This window comes from Artemia sp. Qi Xiang Cuo, chromosome 14, assembly GCF_049724085.1.
Source record: "Artemia sp. Qi Xiang Cuo chromosome 14, ASM4972408v1, whole genome shotgun sequence".
Taxonomy (NCBI): domain Eukaryota; kingdom Metazoa; phylum Arthropoda; class Branchiopoda; order Anostraca; family Artemiidae; genus Artemia; species Artemia sp. Qi Xiang Cuo.
Window position 1 is genome coordinate 56441507 of NC_142807.1, and position 26705 is coordinate 56468211.

General features: G+C 36.7%; 2 protein-coding genes across 3 annotated transcripts in view; both read left to right on the forward strand.

Annotated features, from left to right (window-relative positions):
• Positions 1-26705, forward strand: part of Nf-YB (nuclear factor Y-box B) — a 39125-nt gene that overhangs the window by 4822 nt on the left and 7598 nt on the right. The window contains exon 2 of one of the 2 annotated variants that reach the window (XM_089100185.1): positions 18585-18931. In XM_089100185.1, coding sequence (XP_088956311.1) covers positions 18585-18931 — 347 coding nt within the window. Of the gene's footprint in view, positions 1-18578; positions 18932-26705 lie in introns of both variants that reach the window. The other variant, XM_089100184.1, reaches the window with a different exon arrangement.
• Positions 6456-7508, forward strand: LOC148944664 (uncharacterized). Its single transcript, XM_089100444.1, has one exon. The coding sequence runs from the start codon at positions 6964-6966 to the stop codon at positions 7387-7389; it is 426 nt and encodes a 141-aa protein (XP_088956570.1). The 5' UTR covers positions 6456-6963; the 3' UTR covers positions 7390-7508.

Genomic DNA, 26705 nt, shown 5'->3' on the forward strand with positions numbered 1-26705 from the left:
ATTTCCTATCTCGTTACATTCCAAATCTTTCGACTTTGAACCACTCATTAAGAGAGTTAGGAAAGCAGGATACATTCCAGTGGACAGATGTTCACAAATCAGAGATGGAGAAGATCAAGGTTTCTATTTGTCAGAACCTAGCTGCATTCGATGCTCAAAGTAAGGAAGTAGAGTTGAAAACAGATGCGTCAAAACATGGCCTCGGGGCAGAGCTTTTAACTCACGGACAGATTGTAGCATTTGCCTCAAAAGCATTGAATGAGACAGAACAGCGCTACTCACAGATTGAGAAGGAGCTGTATGCAATCATGTTTGGCTGTTGGAAATTTCACCAATACATTTATGGCCAAAAAGTCAAGCTGTACACAGATCACAAGCCTTTGGAAACCATTCTGTCAAAGCCTTTGTCTCAGGCACCACCAAGGCTGCAAAGGATGATGCTTCAGATACAGCCGTACGATTTGGAGGTTCACTACATTAAAGGCAAAGATATCCCAGTAGCTGATGCCCTGTCAAGACTGCACACATCTAAAGAAAGCGACAATTTTCAAAATGAGATTGAATTTCATGTAAACTCGTTTGTTAAGCACATACCTGTTAGTGATACAAAAATGGAGCAAATCCGAAAAGAAAATCAGCAAGATCCAGTCATGCAAACCCTCATCAAAGTGATCCAGGAAGGGTGGCCTGTCGTCAGAAAGTCTTGTCCAAGACCTGTTATCCCATACTGGAATTTCAGAGAAGAGCTAGCGGTTGTCAATGGCATCATCTTGAAGGCTGTCATTCCTTTAGCCATCCAGCCAAACATTCTCCAGCAACTGCATGCATCCCACATGGGCATGGAAAAAACCAAACAGAGAGCGCAAACTGTGGTTTTCTGGCCTGGAATGAACCATGAAATAGAAGAGTTTGTAAAGAGCTGCGAATCGTGTGGGAAATATGCACCAAATAACCCCAGAGAGTCTTTGCTTTCTACTCCACTACCCCAAGGCCCATGGGAAGCTATCGGTGTAGACCTTTGTCAATTAGAGGGCAGAAACTACCTCATTACCAGTGACTACTATAGCCGGTTCATTGAGATTGACAAGTTGAACTGCACAACTTCGTCGGAAATCATCACCAAACTCAAGTCACATTTTGCTAGATATGGCATACCGTTGAAGATTCGGTCAGACAATGGGCCACAGTTCTCATCCAGTGAGTTCCTTAGTTTTCTGCAACTGTACAACATCCAGCTCTGTACATCAAGCCCGAACTTCCCACAATCGAATGGACATATAGAAAAGGCAGTAGACATTGCGAAAAGAATCATGCAGAAAGCAGTTGACTCCAATTCGGATCCTTATCTTGGTCTCCTTGAGTACAGGAGTACTCCAATCAGTGGATCTGCATCACCGACTCAACTGCTCATGAGCAGGACTCCGAGGTCGATTCTACCAACTATCCAGCTGCGTCCCAAGGTAATACCTAGAAAAGAGATCATCAGGGTTCATGAAAGAAACCAGTGTAGGCAGAAAACCTACTATGACCGGCATGCGAAAGACTTAGCTTTGCTGAGTCCAAACGAAACAGTTTGGATGAAACTGTCAAAAGAAGATAAGCATTGGAAGAAAGGGATAGTTCTGTCAATGCCAGAGCCAAGATCTTACCTAGTACAAACAGAAAACGGAAATACTTACAGACGAAATCGCGTGCATTTGAAGCCTAGATTCACTGCACCAGGGGAAACCGAAATTAACATTCCAAATGAACTTGTAGACTCAGATGAGAGCCAGTCCATTGCGCCGGGTCCATTACTTGAGGGTACTGAGTCCCCTGAAAAACTAGACGCTACCAGTCCAACTATTGCTACTCCATCAAGGTTTAGAGTTGACGAAAATGCTGATGTTCCAGCCACACCATTTGCAACTCCGAATCCGGTTCCAGTGAACAGTAATAGGAATTCTAATACGAACAGGACTCTATTTGGGCCACGCGTGTCAAGATATGGAAGGCCCATAAAACAAGACAGATTTTCGATCTGTGAATAACTAAATGGAACTATGGTTATTTACAATAGTGATTATGATGCTTCAGAAGAGTTTTGTTTCTTTTTTGTTTTGTTATTTGTTTTTTTTTATTTTGTATGTGAAGGATGATGTTGTATGCTTACCTTTGTTATGATATGCTTGTGCCGCCTGTAATGCTCTCATTGTATTGCTTGCTGTGTGCTTATGCTTGTTGTTTTGTGTTGCAGGTCGGTTGGCTTCAATAAACTGATTTAAACAAATGTCTCTCATTGAACTCAACATACCCCTCCCCCCAGATTTATGGTTTGGTAGTGTTCTATCCAATCTTATCTGGTATGGACATTCGATTATTTTTTCAGCCTAGCCTCTCCCCCAGAACAAATTCCTATGTATGGTCTGATTTTTAATGAAACTTAACAAACCTTATTTAACAACAAAATTGAAAAAAAATGGAATAAAACAGTTCATCAAAGTTTCTTAGAAAAAAAGCAAACATATCAAATGAGATCAGTAGGCAGATGACCATAAAGTATGTTTGTTTTTACTATAGCCCTTCATATGAAAGGGTGGCCACATAAATTTGGGAGGGGGCTCATTCAGTTGGAATTTGAAATTTTCTAGTGCCCTTTTCAAAAGTCAAAAGTGGTTGGAACACAACCAGCCCCCATCCAGCATATTTATTGGACTTTGTCCTTTCTATGATGGACCAAATGGTTATCTCAATTTTGCACTTGGGTGTCTTTGGGGAAAAGAGGGATACTGGAAAATGGCTAGTTGATTAAAATTGCACTTGAACTTATAATTTTTTCTTTATAAGCCATTTCCCAATATTCTAGGACCCCAACCTGAATACAATCATCCCTAGGGAAAAAAACAAACAACACACATCTTTAATCTTTTTGACAAAAATACAAAGCTCTGAATTGTTTTAGGCAAGAGCTATGGACCTCTATAGAAGGGTTTTATAATCATTTGGTTGTTAGAGGGATGAGCAGATGCCTCAAAGGGTGCATTTTAATGCAAAAATATGCTAACTCTCAGTGGCCCTTCAGATAAATACAGAATTATTTTCAAGGAAGGACAGCTGGAAGTAGATTTTGATATGTAATTCCTCTTGATTTCCAGGAATTTTTCTGGTCTATGCTGTTATTATGAAAGTAAACAGTAAAATCAAGGCAAAAATGGGCAGAATTTATTCTGTATAAGAAGGGAGTGCCTCCTCCTTATGCACCCTTCATGATCAAACTTTGGAGGATGCTCATTTAATCAGAAATTGAGAGCTCTTGTCCTCTTTCAAAGCTGAAAGTGATTTGTAACTAATTGACTGCTAGGGCCCCAGTTGGAAATGGTTGCTAAGGCTCCATTGGGATTGGATGCTAGGGGCACAGTGGAATTAGATGCTAGAGCCCCATTAGAATTGACTGCTACCTACCATTAGAATTGGTAGCTTGGGCCTGGTGTCTTGAAGGTTCCCCACTGGTTGGCCCTGAAGGTTTTATAAGTAACTAGGCTACATAAAAATCAAAGAAAAACATTCTCTATTATGTAACAAGCATCTTCCTATAGTATTACATGACAAGCAGGTGCATGTAATAACATCCTGAGGGAATTGTTGTTAAACTTCTTCTTAATCTCAAACCACTAGGGAAGAAAGAGTGGCTGCTATGGCACCTTTTAAAACCAGTGAGGGGATACTACTGCTAAATAAGATAAGATTTACTGCTGAAAAACAGCTATCACAATCCCAAAATGGCTGAATTCGCACTTTAGTGCAAATTAAGCACTAAAGTGCGTTTTGGCTTTGTAGAAAAAACACTGTTTTGGCTTTGTAGAAAATAAATCATGGACTTTGCATTTGTAATATGAAGAAGCAGATTTACATATTTCTTTTTTTATATGTTTATGCAGTGAGTTCACTTTGGATGTTTTACCACTCTTTAGTAGATTCAATTTAATTCCAATTAATTTTTTCAATTGTCTAGTATGTCTAGTATTCAATTGTCTAGTATGGTTTGTCATTAGAACATGTTCTTACTTTTTTCACAGGGAAGGAATTTATGTATTTTGTTTAATCAGATTTTGGAATTCAGAGACTTTAAAATTAATGTCATTTTTTCCTTTGAGAGCCAGCCAATTTTCATTGGTAATTCAAGATCCAAATGTGTAAAGGCCACCATTGGAAATTGGGCAATAAGAAAACTCAGTAACAGAAAAAGTATGATTAAAGCTGTTGAGAGGCTGCGTTAATAAACAAAAATGGTAACTTCCTCCTAACAGGGGCAAAGGGACAGGAGGGGTATAGAATGCCTGCATATTGGTGCATATCAAATCAAGGGTAAAATTTTCTTTTGTTGTTGGTATTTTTACTATTTGTTTTAAATTTAGGGAACTACAAAGGGAATTTAACTTTAGATCATTAGCATCACCTACTAAGAAAATACCGGTGTTCAGGAATTTGCATAGGATAAAGTCTGCACCACTATGCAGTTGTTGGTAGAATTGCTTTCTTTGTGCAGCGTCTTGATTTGGGGAATAATAGAAGCAGCAAAAAACAATCAAATTAAAGGGGTGTGGTAAAACTTTGGGTCTTACACTTTCCCAAATGATTTCATTGTAATCTGAAAGGTTGGGAGCATGAATTAATTTAGGAAAGAGATGATTATTTACAAATAATAGTATTCCACCTCCCTTTTTACCTAGCGGGTGATCATGAGGATGAAGTTCTATGAATTGGAAGTGGTTATTAATTTACAATAAATCAGGGTTCTGTGCTTGGACCTCAGTTACGGCAATTACATCAATTTTGTGTACTTCACATAGGGCCTCCAGCTCAATCAATTTGTCAAAATTCAGGCTTTTGGTGTTCGTAACAAGCAACTTTGGGGAAGTAAAACGGTTACTAAAGAGGGCATATTTTTTTTGTTAATTGTGGAAGACAGTGGGGGGTGGGAGGAACATGGATCTGGGAGAGGAGAGGCATCTTTTTCGGGATGAAGGCTGGGATTCGTTTGAGAAGCAGGATTAAAAGGCGGGGCTGGCCCGGGCTTGAGAGAAAAAGAGGACAGTGGAAAAATTATGAGAATATTTTTAAGTTGGGATTTGGGGGGACATAATTTAGATCTAAAACCCTGGTTCATACTAGAGTCATTCAATTCAATGCTTCCATACCTCGAAGTACCAGGGAACGAATGGATGGAAGTAGGGTCTTCTTTGTGGTGATAGAATACGGTGGGGGTCTTAAATTCCCCGGAATGAGCTGGTGGTGGTGCTTCAATGGACACTGGTGTTACTTGACAGGCTCAGTGACTCTTGTTTTTTGATAGTTTTCTTTGCACTGTTGGAGGGGGGGGGAATTTGTTTTTGTTGAGCTGAACTGCTTGCAGTATCTCACTGACCTTTTATGTAATGGTGGGAAGGTTTGATGTAACTCGTTTTTTGACAGGTCCAAACTGATGAGAGAAGGAATTGGAGGGGGGCTGACTGTGGGTTTAAATTTTTTAAGAAATTTGAGCTTCCCCATTCAGGGTGACATTGTTTTTCAGTCCTAGATATATGGGCAAAAAGGATGATCTTTGGCATTCTGTTATCTATCATCTCTGAAACTTGTCCTACTCATCTCAATCTTTCCAACATTATAGCCCTAGAAACTAGGATAGAACCACATTTTTTACAGCTTGTTGTTTGATGTCATTCAAACTGTTATTAGTGGTAATGGATAATACTACTTGACCATTGTTATCACTCTATCCTCTAATATTCTAATCTTGATTTGTAGACTTATTTTCCTATTCTTTTGAAACTTTTTTCAACTGTGAAAAAGCCCCCTGAGTCTTGGCCATTCTACTTATTACACCTTCATTGCATTCACCACCTTCACTAATAATGCTACCCAGGCAAGTTTTTATCTCTTGTATCACTTTATCAGTACCATCTCTAAGTCTAAATAATTATTATTAAACTTGGTAATTGCTTCCTACAGAAACCAAGATAAAGGTTGAGTGAAAGGATTATCCTTTAATTATAGGATGTATTTATTGAAGCTCAAGCTCACCCTGTCAGAAAAGTTCCCACCTTGCAATTGCAAATACTAAAGATTCAGTAATGAGTTGACCTTCCCATAATGTATTAATTGTTGAAGACTTTAACCTGTCCCAAATCTCATGACTTGATGGAATGCTGCTACAGGTAATAATGATGACCAAACTGATCCACTCTTTGAGTGCCTACAGGTGTATTTATTATATCAGGCTATTACTTTCCTAACTAGGTACCAAGGGGACCAGAACCCAACTCCTGGTTCTCCTATTTGTTAAAAATGAGGAAGGAATCCAAAGTGTAGACCCAGAACCACCTTTTTCGTAATAGTCAATTTAGTTGAATATTACTTGTCAACTAAAGTTGTACCCACCAACAGTCAATTTTAGAAAGCATGTGTATATAATTTACAACAAAGTCAGGCAAGATTTGGCCAACTAAGATTGGTCTTTTGTTGAAAAGAAGAATATAGAGGAAGCATGGCTTGATACGGAAATGGTTCTCATGCAGACAACTGTAAAACATGTTACAACCACTTGGAGTCAAAGACCAAGAATGCTGCCTAATATAACATGAGAAATCAGGCCAGCAATCCAAAAGAAAAAGAAACTGGAGAAGATACAAGGATGTTCCAACACAGGCAAATTATGACAATTTTAAACAGATGCAAAATAAAGTCCAGCACCTTACAAGAGAACTTACAAGCAAGTGTGAGGAGTCATCAGATTCAAAAATCAATCCAAAGAAGTTTTGCAAATATGTCTCAATTCAAAAGCCTGGCTCAGAAGTCTTAGTTAAATTCTGTAACAGAAGTCTCAGTTAATAAGAATATTATAACCAATGCTGGAGATATGGCCAAAGTCCTGAATAAGTAGTTAAGTCAATTTTCACACCTCCAGATAATGCTCCTTTGCCAGAAATGCTGAAGTACAATATTGAAAAACCTGTGCAAATTATCAACATCAAACCTTTAGATGTAGAACTACAGCTCAAAAGATTGAATCGAAGTAAGTCCTTTGTCCCTGATGGAGTTCATCCCTGGAACTTAAAAGAAGCCTTTTTGGAGCTTGCCCCTCTCTTATCAAAACTGTTCCAAAAGTCTCTGGACACCAAAGTAGTTCCTCAAGATTGGCGAAATGCAAATGTTATACCTGCCAACAAGGGTGGAAGTAGGAATAATGTCACCAATTACCAACCCATTAGCATCACCTCAACTGTTGGTAAAATTCTTGAAGTACCAGTTCCAGTTCCAAAAACTTGTAGCAGGGTATATGAACTACCAATGAGTCCTTTCACCCCTTTGATTCTCCAACACGTGTCATCAGATATTTACAAAACCAATTAACCCAATTAAACTTCTCAATTCTGTTGATGGGTTTTGGGAAGTGCGAGTACTTGAGTCACCTTTCTCCAGCAATTTAAGACCTACAGGCCGACTGGTAGGCTACCAATACTGCTCCTCATGCTCACTCCCGCTCTCTTCTGCACTCTGCAGAACCAATGATAAATAGCCTCCTTCTCTTTAATGACTTCATTATGCATTAATAAACACTAATCAATTAGAATCTTCTTTAAAATGTCAATAGATGCCTTAAAAATATTTTTATCTACATGCCAAGACAGGTTCGAATTCAGGATTGCAGTGTAGGTATTAGGAATATCAGCCATAAGGCATAGAGGTTTAAGGGAAATAGTTTCCACACTCAGTGGCTGACAATCAACTAAAACATGCTGGATCATTTCATCCGTTGCAAAGCAGACCCGACATAGAGGGGAGTGATGTAGCTTCCAATTAAATAACATACTATTGAGAAGAAGGGCACCTGACTTCAGACAGTAATATAGCACTGTGTGTAATATAGAATGAAAAGAAAATAAAGTCAATTTCTGTGATTAACATTAGATCTTTGCCTGATAATATCATGTGACTTGAGGTCAGAGAGAGGACCTGGATTTAACAAACAAGCCTTGGATGCCAGTAAATCAGCATTGTCATTATATTTGATACCTTTATGGCTTGGAAGATATTGAAAATCTGGTTGCCTGTAGCCTGGAGGTTCAGAAGCTGTCTTCTAATGTTGAATAGGTCCTTATCCTTGACAATTCTATTAATTTTTTTCAGCAACAGTATTGCCGATTTGGAGACAGAAAGGCAAAGAATATTCTCCTCTACGATGCTATAATTTATGAGAACATCTAGGGCCAAGCGAATGACACATAATTCAGCTGACAAAATAGAAGATCTCAAAGGAAGGGAGAAAAAAGGTTCAGTGATGGGATACGTACTCCTGCTCCAGCTCTCACACCCTGGATAGATCCATCAGAATAGATTTTCCTGTTATTAGGGTACAACTTTGAAATCTGATCAGCCAGAATAGTCTGAATCTCATGATTGGAAATTTGGTTTTTATTTATTGTTATAAGTTCTGCTTGACAAATAGGTGGACTCATTTCCCACAGTGGAGTGTCAATAAAGGGGGATACATAGGGTGAATACTGACTCCAGTTTGGGACCTCCAGTTGAAGCTGATTCCAAGATGAATGGCCATTGGTGGAACTGTGAAGTCAACTTTTGAAGGAACTGTCAATGCCAAAATTACAAAACATTTATTTGGCCACAAACTGCTCACAGACAGACCACATGTCTTCAGATCTGGGTGCTCAGTTCAGACAAATCTTATAGATGCTTATGACTATATCACTAAGCTACTTGATCACAGTACTCAAGTTAACATGATCCTTTTAGATTTTGCCTAAGTATTTCATGAAGTCTATCATCACTGGCTGAAGATAAAACTTATAGTTATTGGTATCCGTTTGGATGTTGTAGAATGGGTGATGCAATTCTTTTCAGGGAGAAAGCAGAGAGTTAAGGTATTTGGGGATAATGGGGCGAGAATTCTTCTCAGAAGTTGACAGTGGTGTGCCTCAGGGAACAATCTTAGGTCCAACATTGTTCAATGTTTTTATTAGCGATGCTCCAGAAGCTGTAAGAAATAAGATGAGCCTTTATACTGATGATTCAAAGCTTATTGACTCTGCACAGTCGTCAGTTACAAGAGCTTATTCAGAAGACCTGAATTTCAAGCTTCCAATAAGTAGAATCTCAAATTTAACATTCAAATTTGCAAGTCAATGCACTTTGAGAGAAAGAACATAAGGTGGCAGTATCATATGATAAGAGAGGATGGTTCAAGACAATTGATTGACTCTATGGTAGAGGGGAGAGATTTGGGAGTTTTTGTTGATGAGGAACTAAAATTTAACAATTATGCTCAAACAGCAGTTGCCAAAGTATTGGCAACCCTTGGCATAATCGACTGTACTGTATGTCCAAAGATAAAAGGTAACAAAAGCTGTTGATGGGTGCAAGAATCTTGACTATCCATCTCAATTGAAAAAGCTAAAGCTCCCAATACTTGTGTAGAGGCATTGAAGAGGTGATGTTATAATGACTGATAAGCTTGTAATACTGGCTCTTCCTGTCAAAAGCCATTTCAATTTGATGAATCCTCCAGGACAAGGGGGCATAGTAAGAAGTTGTCCCCAAAAGGGCAGATACCAGAGTCTACAACCACTACTTCTCCAATGGAGTGATTGCCTGTTGGATCAATCTTCCTGATACTGCTGTCATTGCTCCATCCATTGATGCCTTTAAGATTGCTGTAGACAAAAATTGGTCCATTAAACCAATGAAGACCAAGTGTGTTTATGAAGCTCTAAAAGGCACTAGTTTGCCAACGCCTAGAGGTTGGAATGTCCCTGGTATCACCCTATTTCAAGAAGGACAAAGCAATACTAAAAAGAGTTCAACAAAGAACAACCAAAATGGTTGAAGGCCTCAAAGAAATGTCTTAAAAAGAGCGTTTATGTCACTTGAAGCTTCCTACTCTTGCATACCAGAGGAAATGTGGCAACATGATAATGACCCACAAAATGATTTCTAAAAATGTTCTCCCTGGTCACCTTGCCACCCCCCAGAATGTTCTGTGACTAGTGGGCATTCCAAGAAAATTTTAAAGAAATGCTCCTTAATCTGAGAAAGAAGCCATTCCTCAGCCAGTGAGTAACATACTTGTGGAATCATCTGTCTGAAGATACAGTGGCTGCTGATTCAGCAGGTGCATTCAAGCAAAATCTTGACAAAGAATGGCTACAGCAAGAGTTCCTGTAGAACTGGGAAGCTCCTGAGTTCTCCGCCCAAATTTAGCAAACAGCCTACAAAAGTTACAATGGAGCATTACAAGGATGAAAATCCTTAAATTCACTTCAAGCTGCAATTTAAGGTAATTTTTAAGGTTAGACAGAGTGGGATACAATTGAGTTCATGGCTCCCCATCATCACTCATCAGTGACTACATGATTTTTTCCTTATTTTGCTGGACAATGTGATTTAGGGAATTACCCTGCTCACTCTGATTCTCTTTCTTATAAAAGTGTTTTATAAATGTTTTCCTAAAATAGCTATGCACTTTCCTTTTTTTTAAATCATATTCCTGATCTTCAGTAATTTATCTCTAACCTTGAAACCAGTATACGTTAAAAACTCATTTACCCAAACTATCAGCACCTGAAACCCTATTATTTTATAATCCTTTTATTACTGGTTCTATCTCTCTAACAAAACTGATCTTCCTTCACTTCCAAATTGTCACAAACTTTTTTTTTTTTCTCATCTATATCACTTCCTGTGACTTCATCATGATTTAACACATTCTCAAAATGATCTGGCTATCTTTCTTTTAAACTTTCATTACCACTAATTTAGGCCCTGTTTCTATTTTCAACTTGTCTATGCAATTTTGTAATAATATTTTGTCTGGTGTATCTTCCAGATCCTTGGGGATTTTATCCTCGGTGTCCACTCACACCTCCTTAGTTTGAACTTTAATGCCAACTTTATTTCCCTTACTTTCCTATTATTTCCATATGATCTATTGCTCAGATACTTTTTGTGTAAACTCCTCTTGTGCTCTACTAAGTTTAAAACTTCTTTGCTAATAGTCCTTGCTATGTTTCTAAAACTCCTCCCTAAGACACCACCTAGTACTTTATACACTATATTTTTGAAGTTATTCCATCTATCTTCTATATTGTGGAATTTTAGAATCTCCAGTTTTGTACTGCACTGTTCCTAGAAACTTCTTCTCAAGTTCTCATTCTGAAGTCTACAAACACCATAACTTCTTGTAAGGTAGTTACTCTTACTGAATTTCAGCTTTACATTAACTCTAGATACTACTAGATGTTGACCTTTACTTCTAACAACAATAACAGTGCTCCTATATACACTAATATCTTGTATTAATCCTGCCAGTCTTCAATTTGCAATAACATAATCAATAAGGTTGGCAGTCTTACCATCACATGAGAACCATGTTAACTTACAGACATTTTGTGACCAAATATTGTATTTGTTATAACTATGTCTTCTTATACATACATAATTACAGAAGTTTATAGCCATTCCTATTTCTGTTCCTACACCAAATTTACCTAGGCCAGGATAACTTCTACCCCCATTCTTACCAACGTGGACATTAAAATTTCCCTGTTAAAATACCATATTTATGCCTGAGGTCCTGTTTATTTGTTCCTGTAACTGTAAAATTAATCTTAGTAACTACCATCTCTGTCAGTTGGTTCTACAGCACATATACTACTATGACTGATAACCTATCGGAAACTTTTTAGTCATAAAAATGAGCAACTAGCATTCTATTACTAATACCTCACCAGGTTTAGCAAGATATAGAAGCCTAACAACTCCAGAATATGTAAATTTGTCAGTCAAAATGTCAATACAATTGTTTTTTTTTTAATATTGTAACATTCCTTGTGACAATTTTCATATTAAATAAATCATTGAAATTGTTACGACCTCAGGATCAGCAAAGGGTCTCTTCAGTGCAGGATGGAAACTAATAAATCTTCTCCAGTCTACACAAGGCACTTAAGCCAGCTTAGAATCAGACAGCAAGAAGTTCCTTGGACCCCCAGTTGAATGAATCTAAGAAAACTGGCTAACATAGAAAACATGCCTTAAGGTTGAATGCAAAGGAGAAATATAATATCATATTCATATCTTAAAGATAAACATCTAGAATTTTACTATGTTGACAAAATTTTTGATGTTAAATTGAAGCTTACATAAATAGGTCTACAGCTTTATTGGAGTCCAAAGAGAAAGCTTTAACCCTTTTGCTGCTCAAGACATATATATATATATTTGAGAAAAAAAATATGCCCCATGTGGTCCAAGCATGTATTTTACTGCTTGTTTTTATATAGTTTACTTCTCAACATAACTATTTGCACCTTGTATTATTTACGTTTAAAAATCTTTGAACATGTTCCAACCTGCAAAGTTAACATTGTGCAATAGATTCAATATTTTTGCATTTCTACAGTTCATTGCTCCATGCAACTATATTTGCCTAGTTTCATACTAAAAGAAATTATTTATTTTATGTAAGGTGTTGTAAGTGCAAATTTATGAAATAAATTTTCTTTGTAATACCTTAAATTGCAGCTAGGAGCAATCTAAAGATTTCTCCTTCTAGAACTGCGGAATGATGACTAGTTGTATGCAAGGTTCAATGGTGACCAGATGCTGTTCTATCTTCAGTAGCATCCCAATTGAGTTTACACTCTCTGGAGGACCACTCAGCGTCTAGCCTTTGTTTAAAAATATCAACAGATTCAGCAGTAACTGTTTCATTAGATAATTTGTTCCAATTGCTGACAATACGTGTTGAGAAGAATTCAGTATAGACTCTAGATATTGTACTCTGCTTGACAAGTTTCAGGTGATGACCTCTAGTTCTTGAATTGGCACCAACAGTAGGGAATAATCCTGGGAGAATATTAGCCCTCAATAACTTACAGGCTAAAATGGTATCCCCTCTATTTCTCCTGTAAACAAGTGTAGGGAAATTCAGCATTTATCGTCTTACAGGGTAGGAAAGCTCTTGTATGCCAGATATCACTTTAGTGGCACGTCTCTTCATATTTTCAAGGACCTTTATGCCTTTTTAAAATACAGAGAGGCAAGAGACAATTCAACTTCAAGCTTAGTTTGCCAAAGTGAATGATATGGCACTGGGCAACATTGAATTCAAGAAGCCAGGCCTCAGCCTGTTGACCCAGCTGTTGATGATTATTTTGTAGCAGGGCATGATCTTCACAGGACAAAGCTGGTCCAAAAAGCTTCAGGTTATCTGCATATAGAGTTGATTTACTGCTGATAATGGAAGGAGCATCTTTGATGAAGGTATTAAATAGTGTAGGACCCGAGACACTTCCTTGAGGAACTCCACTCAGAACATGCGTTGAGGAAGAAAGAATACAAATACCAGAGTCATCAAATAACTGAACACATTGATTTTGCAAATAAAGAAAATCAAGGATCCAGAGCAAGGACTTCCCTTCAAGCTTTACTGCGCGTAATTTAATTGCAAGTCAATTGTGACACACTTTGTCAAAAACTTTAGAAAAGTCAAGCAGAATCATGTTGGCAGGCCTCCCAATATCAAGCAACTTGGTGATGTGATCATATGATTCAAGGAGATTGGTGTCAATGGATCTTCCAGAGCGAAAGCCATGTTGTGAACTGTGTTAAACATTGCATGTTCCAAGTTGTTTATTAACTGCAGAATCGACTATTCTTTCAAGAACCTTAACAACTGCTGATGTCATTCTGATGGGTTGATAATTTTAGCAAGATCCTTTCTACCTTTTTAAAAAATAAGAATGATATGTGCATTTTTCCAGTCCTGAGGTAGTCTAGAAAGATTTAATGATAATTTGAACAGCAGGGAAAGAGGTTGACACGAAACTGTACAACATCCATGTAGGATACATGGGCAAATGCCGTCTGGACTGGCAAATTTAATCAGTTTGAGGGATATAAATTCCTTTAGAACCAAAGTATCGGTAATCAGAATTGGTTCCATCTTATTTGATACATTGTATAAAGGAGGCTTAGGATATACAATTCTGGAGTTGGACAAAAAAATAGAAGAGAAATATAGGTCGAAAATTTCAACTTTCTGCTCAGGATCAGCAGCTGATTTACTATCGTGCAGGATATCTGGGATTGTGCGTCTGCTGCTACATTTTTGAGTGGCATAACGCCAGAAAGATTTAGGGTTACCCTTTACTTCCTCAGCCAGTTTTTCCTAAAATCTTCTCTTCAACTCCTTTATTTAGTTTGTCGTTTGATTATGAAAGGATTTGAAGACTTAGTAATTATTCTTCATTTTACTCCCTTTGCAAATATTCTTATTTAAAGAATTCAAAAACCCGACTTATCTGTTAAATACAAACAAACTTGCCTCATCTAAATTTGTCAGAAGGGCCGAATCTGAATTCGGACCTTCGGGGCTTGTGATAGCCATTTTCTGAAATAAATATCTTATCTTATCTAGCTGCTCTTCATGAATAAATTCGCAACACTGAAATTATTGTGCACAGCACAATTATTTCAGTGCACACAGCAAAATCTCAAAAAGCCATATGCAGTCAAAGGGTTAAGCCTCATCAGTTTAGTAAATCCTGATTTACAAAGTTTTAAAGAATTCTGAAATTGTGCCTCAAATTAATAAAGAAGATTAGCGTGGTTTAAAATTTGGGTGACTGTAAAGAATAGTGGCTCTTTAGAAGGTAACACTATAAGTGTAATAAAAAAATAGTAGCACTCTTCAATTCCCTTAATGATGAATCCTATAAAAAAAAAACTCTCAGAGGAACCCAGATCTAAAATACCCCCTTTCCTCTGTATTTTCATGATATATTGAATATTCAGCTTTTGGATGATATCACCTACTCCTAACCAGGACTGTCTTTGTGTTAAATTGGGACCCTAAACACTGCAGTGCATTGTGTTTACACTGAGATATTTAAATTACTCTGCAATACCACATTTATTCTTTTTGCAGTCTTCTTCATGCCTGCAGAAGAGGTTTTCAGCCCCACATCTCTTTCTCCAAAGATTTTTCCTCTCCATGTATGTACTTTTGAAACTTTGCACTTGGTGGGCTCTAGTTCAAGAGCCCTTATTTCAAATTGGCTGCAAAACAGTCCTATTCCTAAGTTCCTTCCATTTTTCCTTCTAAGTTGCAAAGCTCCCAGTCTCAACTGTAGCCTAACCCTGTATTACCGGAATATGTGGGGAAAAAAAGTCCTGCTCTCCAAGAGTCTATTCTGGTGGTGACAGCCTAGGTACTGCTTCTGTTTTACCTGTATACAACTAGGCTATTGCATCTTTTTCTTTCTTTTTTTTCCGTATTAAGAAACTGTTAAACAAAGTACTTCATAACACTTATTCCTCTATCATTCATTTAGACATGTCTTAAGGAAAAAATCAAAACACAGATTAGTTTTAATTAGAATGGTGGTAAATTTTCAATGATAAGGCTTCAAGCCTTATCATATATGCATTAAACATTCGAAAAATATCAGATTTATAACCCTAAGGAAGACGTAAATGACCTTATACAGGAAAACAATCAAACTACGGTTCAAAAATACACTATATAAGACTCCCATCCATCACCCCCATTTATAGGAATAACATTACATCCCATAAGTTGTCAGTCCTGCAAAATATTGGTAAGCTGCCATGCAAAAAGTGGGGTTGCAAAGTAGCAATACTACTTGGCAGTTTTCAAATTTGTTGGCAGATTTTGTCGGAAAACACCATTTTTATATATGAAAATACTTTTTGCTCAAAGAAATGTTGTCAAAACACAAGTTGTGCTGCTAAAGTGTCGGCAGCTTTTGGAATTCTGTCGAATTCTGCTACCAGCAGCTTTGGAACTTTTTCCATACCTGTTGGTAAAATTCTGAGCTCAGTAAAATAAAGCTTGTAAGTTTTGTATTTGGTAAAGATTTGAAGTTGGTTTTAAGTTCTATAATTGTGCATTGTTAGACTGTTTTTAATATGTGTGAGAAATTTATTATGATTTGTTTTGACTCCTGTGATGATTTTTGAAAATCTTAAAAAATCATGCTATTGACTTACAAGTTTGTGCATTTTGACAAACATTTTGACCACAATCATTAGCAGCAACAACAAAGGTGACAGAAAAGTGCACAAAGTAACAAAACGAAATTTCTCATCACCCAGTTTCTTGGTTAAATGCTTTGCTTATTTTCTATAAAAATCAAACCTTTAATTTAAGATCAATAGGAATTTCAGAAAGGGACAAACATCTGTGCTTTATGCAGATCTATTGAAAAAGAGTATATTTGGTTGTAATTAGTGTATGAATTAAATTTGTTCCTATTAAATCAGGAATATTGTTTTTCTAATTAAATTAATAATGTTGTTTAAAATTCAGTAAGATATGGATTCCTGTTTAATCTAAAGATACAAGAACATGAGAAAACGTTCTTATTATAAAAAGTTTACTCTGTAAATAGATGAGGCCGCATGATATGACGTTTCTGATACAACCCCTGATGTAGATTAATCCCTATTAGTCATACTTTTCATCAAGATCATCACTGGGCATGTGTTAAAAGAGAATTTGAAATTTTACAAATAAATTCACCTGAAATATAGAAGTTTACAAAAATACTCTATAAATATAAATTTATTTTCTTCTAATTAATTGGTGTGGCAGAGACTTTCATTGTATAAATGCTGCAATCACTGAGTCTCATTAAGTATTGTTTTGCTGCTAAGATCTCGAGACAAATTAAAGCAATGCAATAGCCTCAAAAGATATAATGGACCAACCAAATTAGTCCAGCCTTGTGCAAAAAAACTGATTTTTTAAAATATTATATTACTTGACAGTAGAAGCTAGTAGGGCAATTCTTGTTTAATTTTGTCATCTAGCCTAAGTAAATTCTATACATTAGTATATTTTATTTTGTCCAGTTGCTTTCAGTTTGGAGAGACTTTTATTATATTTTGGCAAATTATAAAAACTGATACTTTTGGTTCCCAGGAAGGTCTTGGGAAAGTAGATATGAAGTACTTACTTTATACTCCTTGTGGCACTTCCTGTTTTTGTTTGGTTTTGAAGTTGAACCACTTTCCTGGTCTTCTGTTACATTTTAATTTTTATCAGTCTTTGTAATAGATTTATAAACCTCTTTCTTTAATATAATAGATTCCAACTTTTGTGTGAAAATTTAAATATAGTGGAAATATAATTGAGGGAAAATATTAGGAGCAAATGGATGTAAAAGAGCCTGAAAGTCAATTATTACCTTTATCCAAGTGAACTTTCCTGGCAGATTGAATAAATTGGTACTTTTTACCCTCCCCTTCTCTGGAAAAGACCTCAGTGACAATTATGATCTAGGACATCTCTGGAAGATGCTCTACCTCGAATATTATAAATCTTAATGGCAGTTTTTGATTTTTTCAATCTCAACCAGCTATATGCTCCATTTCAATTCTGACCCATTTTTTTTCTGTGATTTTTGTATAGGATGTATAAGCTATTTACTGTAATCCAACTGACCCCAAAATTTTTCCACATTGCGTGAAATATGACAATATTGTATGCTAATTTCACAAAGAGACCTATGTCAATTTTTTTGACAAAACTGAAAACTTGCAATAAGCTAAAACTTTATAAAAAGCTAAGAATTTTATAGTATTTTTTACATAGTATGATAATCGTAAGTTTTTGGTAACAAAACATTAAACTTTATATTAAACAATCAAAAAATTCTGTTATTTTAAGTTTTAGGATTTGCCCCATTTAAGAGCATAATTCCCTTTTGGCCCTTCTATGAATATAATTTGGCCCTTAACATTTAGGCCATTTTATAAAATACATAAGTTTGCCAAATCTGAAGTAATCTTAAAAACTTTAAATCATTCTGACTCAGAGTGACTTATAAACTAGTTAAAAGAATCACAAACAAAGGAGACAGATTCCAAATAAAAATACATCAAAGAATTGGTTGGAGGGGCTTGACTTCAAATAAAAAAAGAATGATCAAAATCAACAGTACTACTGAAGTGCTGAATGTTTCAGGCAGAGGATACTAAAAGGCTTAGTGCTTGATACTTGCTTTTCATGGATCATAATAATGCTTGCTGACAACAATGCATGTCTAAATTAGAAGCAGTAGAATAAAATACAGAGCACCCCAATACAACTGGTGACAAGGTAAAAAAAATTGTGTGCTGGCCTAGTTCTAATAGGTTTATACAGATTTTAGAAATTTTGCTGTTTTGCTCAAGAGTTAAAAAATTAGGTTGGATAGTCATATTTTTTAAGACTAGTGGATTACCTTTAATTTTTACTTTCAAACCTGTGCTAGCTAAATGGCAGATCAACTTTAAAAAAAAAATTGTATTTTTCTGAAAACTCTTTTTTATATTACATCCAACTCTGGGAATTCTGTTTCAAAAATTCAGCATGTGTTTTTAATGTGAAGATTGACTAGGATTTCTTTTAAAAAAGTTATAAGTTTATGCGCAATCCTGATTGGATTATTTGGCATTGACTGATCCAACAAGTTTATTGTTTAATAAGAAGAATTCTCTCTCCTTTAATGTTTTAGTTGCAGATGAGGCAAGTTTAAGTGCTGATGGTGGTGATAACTCAGAAGATGAAAGCAGGGATAGATTGGCTGCAACTTTGAGAGAACAGGATAGGTTCTTGCCAATAGCTAATGTTGCCAGAATCATGAAAAGATCTATCCCTACTTTTGGAAAGATTGCCAAAGATGCCAGAGAATGTGTGCAAGAATGTGTTTCTGAGTTTATCAGTTTCATCACCTCTGAAGCTAGTGACAGATGCATGATGGAAAAGAGGAAAACAATTAATGGAGAAGACATATTGTTTGCAATGTCTACCCTTGGATTTGATAATTATATTGAGCCTCTTAAGGTGTATTTGCAAAAATACAGAGAGGTATTGATGTCTTTTTTATGTATAAATAAAACTGAAATATCCTTTTTAAAGTAAATAGATTTATTCAAATTCAAGAGGCAGACATTCTCAAAAATTAAAATAGGGGATGGTAAGGGCTGTGCCCCCCCCCCCCCCTGTTACATAGCAAGAGGGGGGGGGGCTCCAAACAGAAAAATTATGTTTTAGTATAGCATATATTTGAATATATTGTAGATAGGAATATGTTTCCATCAGTGTGGCTCTGCTCCCATAATTGAAGTTAAGCTACAATATACCTTGACTAAGGTAGTAAGTGCGAAAGGCTGGAGCTGCTCCAGGATTGTGGATCTCTACCACAAGGATCTTTCTCTGTCTTTATCAATTTGAAGGGAGATCCACCCTATGTGGCCTCATAATGATATTTAGGTGGAACTTCTAAGCATTTACCTAGCCAGAACAATGGCTGCAAAAATAATTTTTGGTTGACATTGAAGAATAAACTCATTTAGGAAATATAGCCCTGTCAATGACATTGCACTGCATTTGATTTTGAATTGCGGAAATAATATCTGTGTTTCTTTTGGTTGGCCTCTTTAGGCTCTTGAACTTCTTCATTCCTATTTTTTTTTTTTTATGGACCACCTCCCACCTTAGTAAAATATTATCCAACAAAAATATGTTTGGTGGTATTGGTAATTGGCCTGCGATTGTTTGTTCATGACTCTTGTTGCTAAGCTTGTGTGTTGAATACTACATAGTGGCCTATATGTTCTCATACTTGCCTCTATTCAAATAAAGGTTGTTGGTACTTCTTACTGATCAGTTTTCTCCTGACTTAAGCATTTTGTGCAATCTTCAGAAGTTTTTAGCTCCTGGCCTGCACTGGTGGGTACTATTATTTCTTCTCAAGGCCCACAATCCTCCTATGCTTCAAAAATGTATGAAAATTATGGCATAAAATATTGCAACATTAGAAGAAAGCTGCTATGTTGACAACTTAAATAAAAAAAAAATGCATACTTTTGGAAGTTTCAGAAATTCATCTCTCAGGATTCTAGGTGATTTAGAATTTATATATTCTGCCAGGAAGGATAGGATGTATAGATGGGGCATAGGGCTCATAATGAATAAAGAAGCTTCAGGGTCTTATTAAGGTTAGGAACATGTTAATAATAGATTTCTAACTGCACAATTTATGACAAAAACTTCAAGGTAGTAATTACCCATTGCCTTCATACCCAAATACCCACAGGGTTATTGGTGATCCTGAGTCATGGTAATTTAGATATAAAACTTGTATTTACTTCTTTCCTTTGTACAACTGCCTTCATTGGTGGTGGCCATCATTGTTGCCCACCCCCACCCCCCATCCTGAGAACTGCACCCACCATCTTCAGACCAACAAGGATGGGTAACACTGGAGAGAAGAGTCACCCACCTCTTGGCAGTCATCAGCATCAAGAAGCACTTAGTTGTTAGAATCGATACCAAAAATACAACTTCTTTCTCCCATCTTGGATTGATCCTTCAGTGATTTTTGATATGCCATGCTCAGTGCTTTGGATGCGTAGGGTGTTTGAGCTGTGCCCTGTGGATGATTTTGGCAGACACTACTTTCCATCTGATCTCAGCAACATATTCCACAAAATACACTGCCTTGCAGCTTAGTACTCCTTAGTAAGGAGTACCACAAGATTGTCATCACCACTAGCCAAAAAATAGTAATCTACAATTTTGTAGGTATACTTTATTTAGTTGTAACCAGTATAGTATTTGATCATAAAATGGCCCATAAATTAACATTATGCGCTCATGATGGTAAGATGGCTAACATTATTGGCTATCATAGGCAGCGCTAGCGCTGCCTAAGTAAAGACCGATGTGGGCACAATGTGTTTTTTTTTTTTTTTTTTTTCTACACCCTGGCACTTCGTATCGAAGGAGTTGTCGTAGAAACTTCGAAAAGGGCTCATTCGGTTGGAAATTGGAGTGGCTAGTGCCCTTTTTAATAGTCGAAAGTGTTTGGAGGGCAACTAGCCCCCCCCCCCCCCACACCCATCATTCCCCCAAACACATCCAATCAAAATTTTGAGATAGCCATTTCGTTCAGCGTAGTTGATTTCCAGATAGAAAATATCTTTTTGAGGAGGACACTCCCCCGCAACCCACGGAGCAAGGGTTTTAAGTTATGCCCTGAGGGCATATAAGGTTTTTATAGAAGGCGCTATATTAGAAACTTCAAAAAAGGCTCATTCGATTGGAAATTCAAAGGGCTACTACCATATTTAATTGTTAAAAGTAATTGGTGGGCAACTAGCCCCCCCCCCCACGCCCCTTATTCACCCAACCACGACTCATTAAAATTTTTAGATAGCTATTTTGTTCAGCGTAATTGATTTCAAGAAAGAAAATGTCATTTTGTGGAGGACACTCCCCATCATTCCACCCCGCTCCCATCATTCCCCCAAACACATCCAATCAAAATTTTGAAATAGCCATTTTGTCCAGCGTAGTTCATTTCCAGATAGAAAATATGTTTTTGCGGAGGACACTTCCCTACAACTCTCGGGGCAAGGGTTTTTAAGTTATGCCCTGGGGATATATAAGGTTTTTATAGAAGGCGTTGTCGTAGAAACTTCAAGAAAGGCTCATTCGATTGGAAATTCAAAGGGCTAGTACCCTTTTCTAATAGTCGAAAGTGACTGGAGGGCAACTATCCCCCCCCACGCCCCGCATTCCCCCAAACCCACCCAATCAAAATTTTTAGATAGCCATTTTGTTCAGCGTAGTTGATTTCCAGATAGAAAATATGTTTTTGAGGAAGACACTCCCCCACAACCCTCAGGGCAAGGGTTTTAAGTTATACTCTAGGGGCATATAAGGTTTTAATAGAAGGCGTTCTCGTAGAAAAATCAACAAAGGCTCATTCGATTGGAAATTCAAAGGGCTAGTACCCTTTTTAATAGTGGAAAGTGATTTGAGCGCAACTAGCCACCCCTCCACGCCCATCATTCCCCCAAACACATCCAGTCAAAATTTTTAGATAGCCATTTCGTTCAGCGTAGTTGATTTCCAGATAGAAAATATGTTTTTGAGGAGGACACTCCCCCACAACCCTCAGGGCAAGGGTTCTAAGTTATGCCCTGGGGGCATATGAGGTTTTATAAAAGGCGTTGTCGTAGAAACTTTAAAACAGGCTCATTCGATTGGAAATTCAAAGCGCTAGTACTCTTTTTAATAGTCGAAAGTGATTGTAGGACAACTAGCCCCCTCCCCCACGCCCATCATTCCCCAAACACATCCAATCAAAATTTTGAGATAGCCATTTTGTTCAGCGTAGTTGATTTCCAGATAAAAAATATGTTTTTGAGGAGGACACTCCCCCACATCCCTCAGGGCAGGGGTTTTAAGTTATGCCCTGGGGGCATATAAGGTTTTTATAGAAAGCGTTGTCGAAGATACTTCAACAACGGTTCATTTTGATTGGAAATTGAAATGACTAGTGCTTTAATAGTCGAAAGTGACTGGAAGGCAACTAACACCCCCTTCCACGCCCACCATTTATCAAAACACATCCAATCAAAATTTTGAGATAGCCATTTGTTCAAAGTCGTTGAAAGGTGCGGAAATTATATCTTTGAGGATGACACTCCCCCCACAGCCCTCAGGGTAAGGGTTGTAAGTCATGCCCTGGGGGCATATAAGGTTTTAATTGAAAACTATGTCGTAAAAACTTGAAAAAGGGCCCATTTGATTGGAAATTCAAAGGGCTAGTCAAAAACGATTTGAGGGCAACTACCCCCCCCCCTCTCACGCCCACCTTTTCACCAAACAAATCCAATCAAAACTTTTAGATAGCTATTTTGTTCAACTTAGTTAAAAGTTTTTGAAATTAGGTCTTTGAGGATGATAACCCCCTCAGAGCTCTCAGGGCAAGGGTTGTAAGTTATGCCCTCGGGGCTTATCAGATTTTTATAGATTTTGATGTTGTAGAAACTTCAAAAAGGGCTCATTCGATTGGAAATTAGAAGGGCTTTTGCCCTTTTTAATAGTCGAAAGTGATTAGAGGATAAAAGTCCAGGAAAATTATGTTTTTGAGGATGAAACTCCCCCTATAGCCCTGAGGTTAAGGGTTGTAAGTTATGCTTTTGGGGCATATAAGGTTTTTTCCCATAGAAAGTGTTGTCGTAGAAACTTCAAAAATGCATCATTCGACTGGAAATATAAACGGCTAGTGCCTTTTTAATAGTTGAAAGTGATTGGAGGGCAAGTAACCCCCCTCTCACGCCCACCATTTCCCCAAACACATCCAATCAAAATTTTGATATAGCCATTTTGTTCAAGGTAGTTGAAAGGCCCAGAAATTATGTCTTTGAGGATGACAACCCCCTCACAGTCCTCAGGGCAAGGGTTTTACGTTATGCCCTGGGGCATATAAGGTTTTTATACGGTTTTATTATATATATATATATATATATATATATATATATATATATATATATATATATATATATATATATATATATATATATATATATATATATATATATATATATATATATATATTTATAAAGGTTTTATAAGAAAGCGTTGTTCCAGAAACTTCAAAGCGGGCTCATTCAATTGAAAATTGAAGCGGCTAGTGCGCTTTTCAATAGTCGGAAGTGATTGGAGGGCAACTAACCCCCCTCTCACGCCCACCATTTCCCCAGCCACATCCAATCAAAATTTTGAGACAGCCATTTTTTTCAACATTGTTGAAAGTTCTGGAAATTAGGTCTTTGAGGATGACAAACCCCCCCCCCCACAGCCCTCACGGCAAGGGCTGTAAGTTATGCTCTGGGGGCATATAAGGTTTTTATAGAAAGTGTTGTCGTAGAAACTTCAAAAAAGGCTCATTTGATTGGAAATTGAAATGACTAGTGCCCTCTTTAATAGTCGAAAGTGATTGGGGGGCAAGTAACCCCCCTGTCATGCCCACCATTTCCCCAAACACATATGCCGTTTTGTAAGTTATGCCGTAGGGGTATATAAGGTTTTAATTGAAAGCTATGTCGTAAAAGCTCGAAAAAGCGCCCAATCGATTGGAAATTCAAAGAGCCAGTGCCCTTTTTACTAGTCAAAAGCGATTTGAGGGCAACTCTCCCGCCCACCTTTTCCCCAAGCACATCCAATCAAAAGTTTTAGATAGCCATTTTGTTCAACGTAGTTAAAAGTATTAGACATTAGGTCTTTGCTGATGATAACACCCTCAGAGCCCTCGGGGCAAGGGTTTTAAGTTATGCCCTTGGGGCTTATAAGGTTTTTATAGACTGTGATGTTGTAGAAACTTCAAAAAAGGCTTATTCGATTGGAAATTAGAAGGGCTTGTGCCCTTTTCAATAGTCGAAAGTGATTAGAGGGTAACTAACACCCCTCTCATACCACCATTTCCCCAAACACATCCAATCAAAATTTTGAGTTAGGCATTTTGTTTGACATAGTTAAAAAGTCCAGAAATTTATGTTTTTGAGGAGTACACTCCCTCCACAGCCTTGAGGGCTAGGGTTGTAAGTTATGCCCTGGGGGCACATAAGGTTTTTTTTCATAGAAAGTTTTATCGTAGAAAATTCAAAAATGAATCATTCGATTGGAAATTAAAACGGCTAGAGCCCTTTTTAATAGTCGAAAGTGATTGGAGGGCAAGTAAACCCCCTCTCACGCCCACCCTTTCCCCAAACACATCCCATCGCAAATTTTGATATAGCCATTTTGTTAAACGTAGTTGAAAGGTCCAGAAATTATGTCTTTATGTCTTTGAAGATGACAACCCCCTCACAGCCCTCAGGGCAAGGGTTATAAGTTATGCCCTGGGGCATATAAGTTGTATTTTTATTTATATATATATATATATATATATATATATATATATATATATATATATATATATATATATATATATATATATATATATATATATATATATATATATATATATATATATATATATATATATATATATATATATATATATATATATATATATATATATATATATATATATATATATATATATATATATATATATATATATATATATATATATATATATATATATATATATATATATATATATATATATATATATATATATATATATATATATATATATATATATATATATATATATATATATATATATATATATATATATATATATATATATATATATATATATATATATATATATATATATATATATATATATATATATATATATATAATAAAAAAAAAAAAAAAAAAAAAAAAAAATATATATATATATATATATATATAGATTTATAAGGTTTTATAAGAAAGCATTGTTGTAGAAACTTCAAAACACGCTCATTCGATTGGAAATTGAAACGGCTAGTGCCCTTTTTGACAGTCGGAAGTGATTGGAGCCATTTTCTTCAACGTAGTTGAAAGTTCTGGAAATTAGGTCTTTGAGGATGACACCCCCCCCTCAGTCCTCAGGGCAAGGGTTGTAAGTTATGCCCTGGGGGCATATAAGGTTTTTATAGAAAGTGTTGTTGTAGAAACTTCAAAAAGGGCTCACTTGATTGGAAATTGAAATGATTAGTGCCCTCTTAAATAGTCGAAATTGATTGGAAGGCAAATAACAACCCTTCCACGCCCACCTATTATCCAAACACATCCAATCAAAATTTTGAGATAACCATTTTGTTCAAAGTTGTTGAAGGTGCAGAAATTATATCTTTGAGGATGACACTCCCCCCACAGCGCTCATGGTAAGAGTTATAAGTTATGCTCTGGGGGCATATAAGGTTTTTATGGAAAACTGTGTCGTAGAAACTTAAAAAAAGGCCCTGTCGATTGGAAATTCAAAGGGCTATTGCCCTTTTTAATAGTCAAAAATGAGTTGAGGGTAACTAACCCCCTTCTCACGCCCACCTTTTCCCCAATCAAATCGAATCAAAATTTTTAGATAACTATTTTGTTCAACGTAGTTTAGTTTTAGAAATTAGGTCTTTGAGGATGATAACCCCATCAGAGCTCTCAGAGCAAGGGTTGTGGGTTATGCCCTGGGGGCTTATAAGGTTTTTATAGACTGTGATGTTGTGGAAACTTCAAAAAAAGCTTATACGATTGGAAATTAGAAGGGCTTGTGCCCTTTTTAATAGTCGAAATTGATTAGAGGATAACTAACACTCCTCTCATACCCACCATTTCCCCAAACATATCCAATCAAAATTTTGAGATAGTCATTTTGTTCGACATAGTTAAAAAGTCTGGAAATTATGTTTTTGAGGAGGACAAACCCCCCACAGCCCTGAGGGCAAGGGTTGTAAGTTATGCTCTGGGGGCGTATAAGGTTTTTTTTTCATAGAAAGTGTGGTCGTAGAAACTTCAGAAAGGAATCATTCGATTGGAAATTGAAACGGCTAGTACCCTTTTTAAAAGTCGAAAGTGATTGGAGGGCAAGTAACCCCCCTCTCACGCCCACCTTTTCCCCAAACAAATCTAATCAAAATTTTTAGATTGCCATTTTGTTCAACGTTGTTAAAAGTTTTAGAAATCAGGTCTTTGATGATGATAACCCCCTCAGAGCAAGTCCGGGAAATAAGGTTTTTGAGGAGTACACTCCCTCCACAGCCCTGAGGGCAAGAGTTGTAAGTTATGCTCGGGGGGCATATAAGGGTTTTTTTTCATAGAAAGTGTTGTCGTAGAAACTTCAAAAAGGAATCATTCGATTGGAAATTGAAATGGCTAGTGCCCTTTTTAATAGTCAAAAATGATTGGAGGGCAAGTA

Bases quoted from the DNA above. Each gene is read 5' to 3' on its own strand.
- LOC148944664 (XM_089100444.1), top strand. From the start codon at position 6,964: ATGCTGAAGTACAATATTGAAAAACCTGTGCAAATTATCAACATCAAA.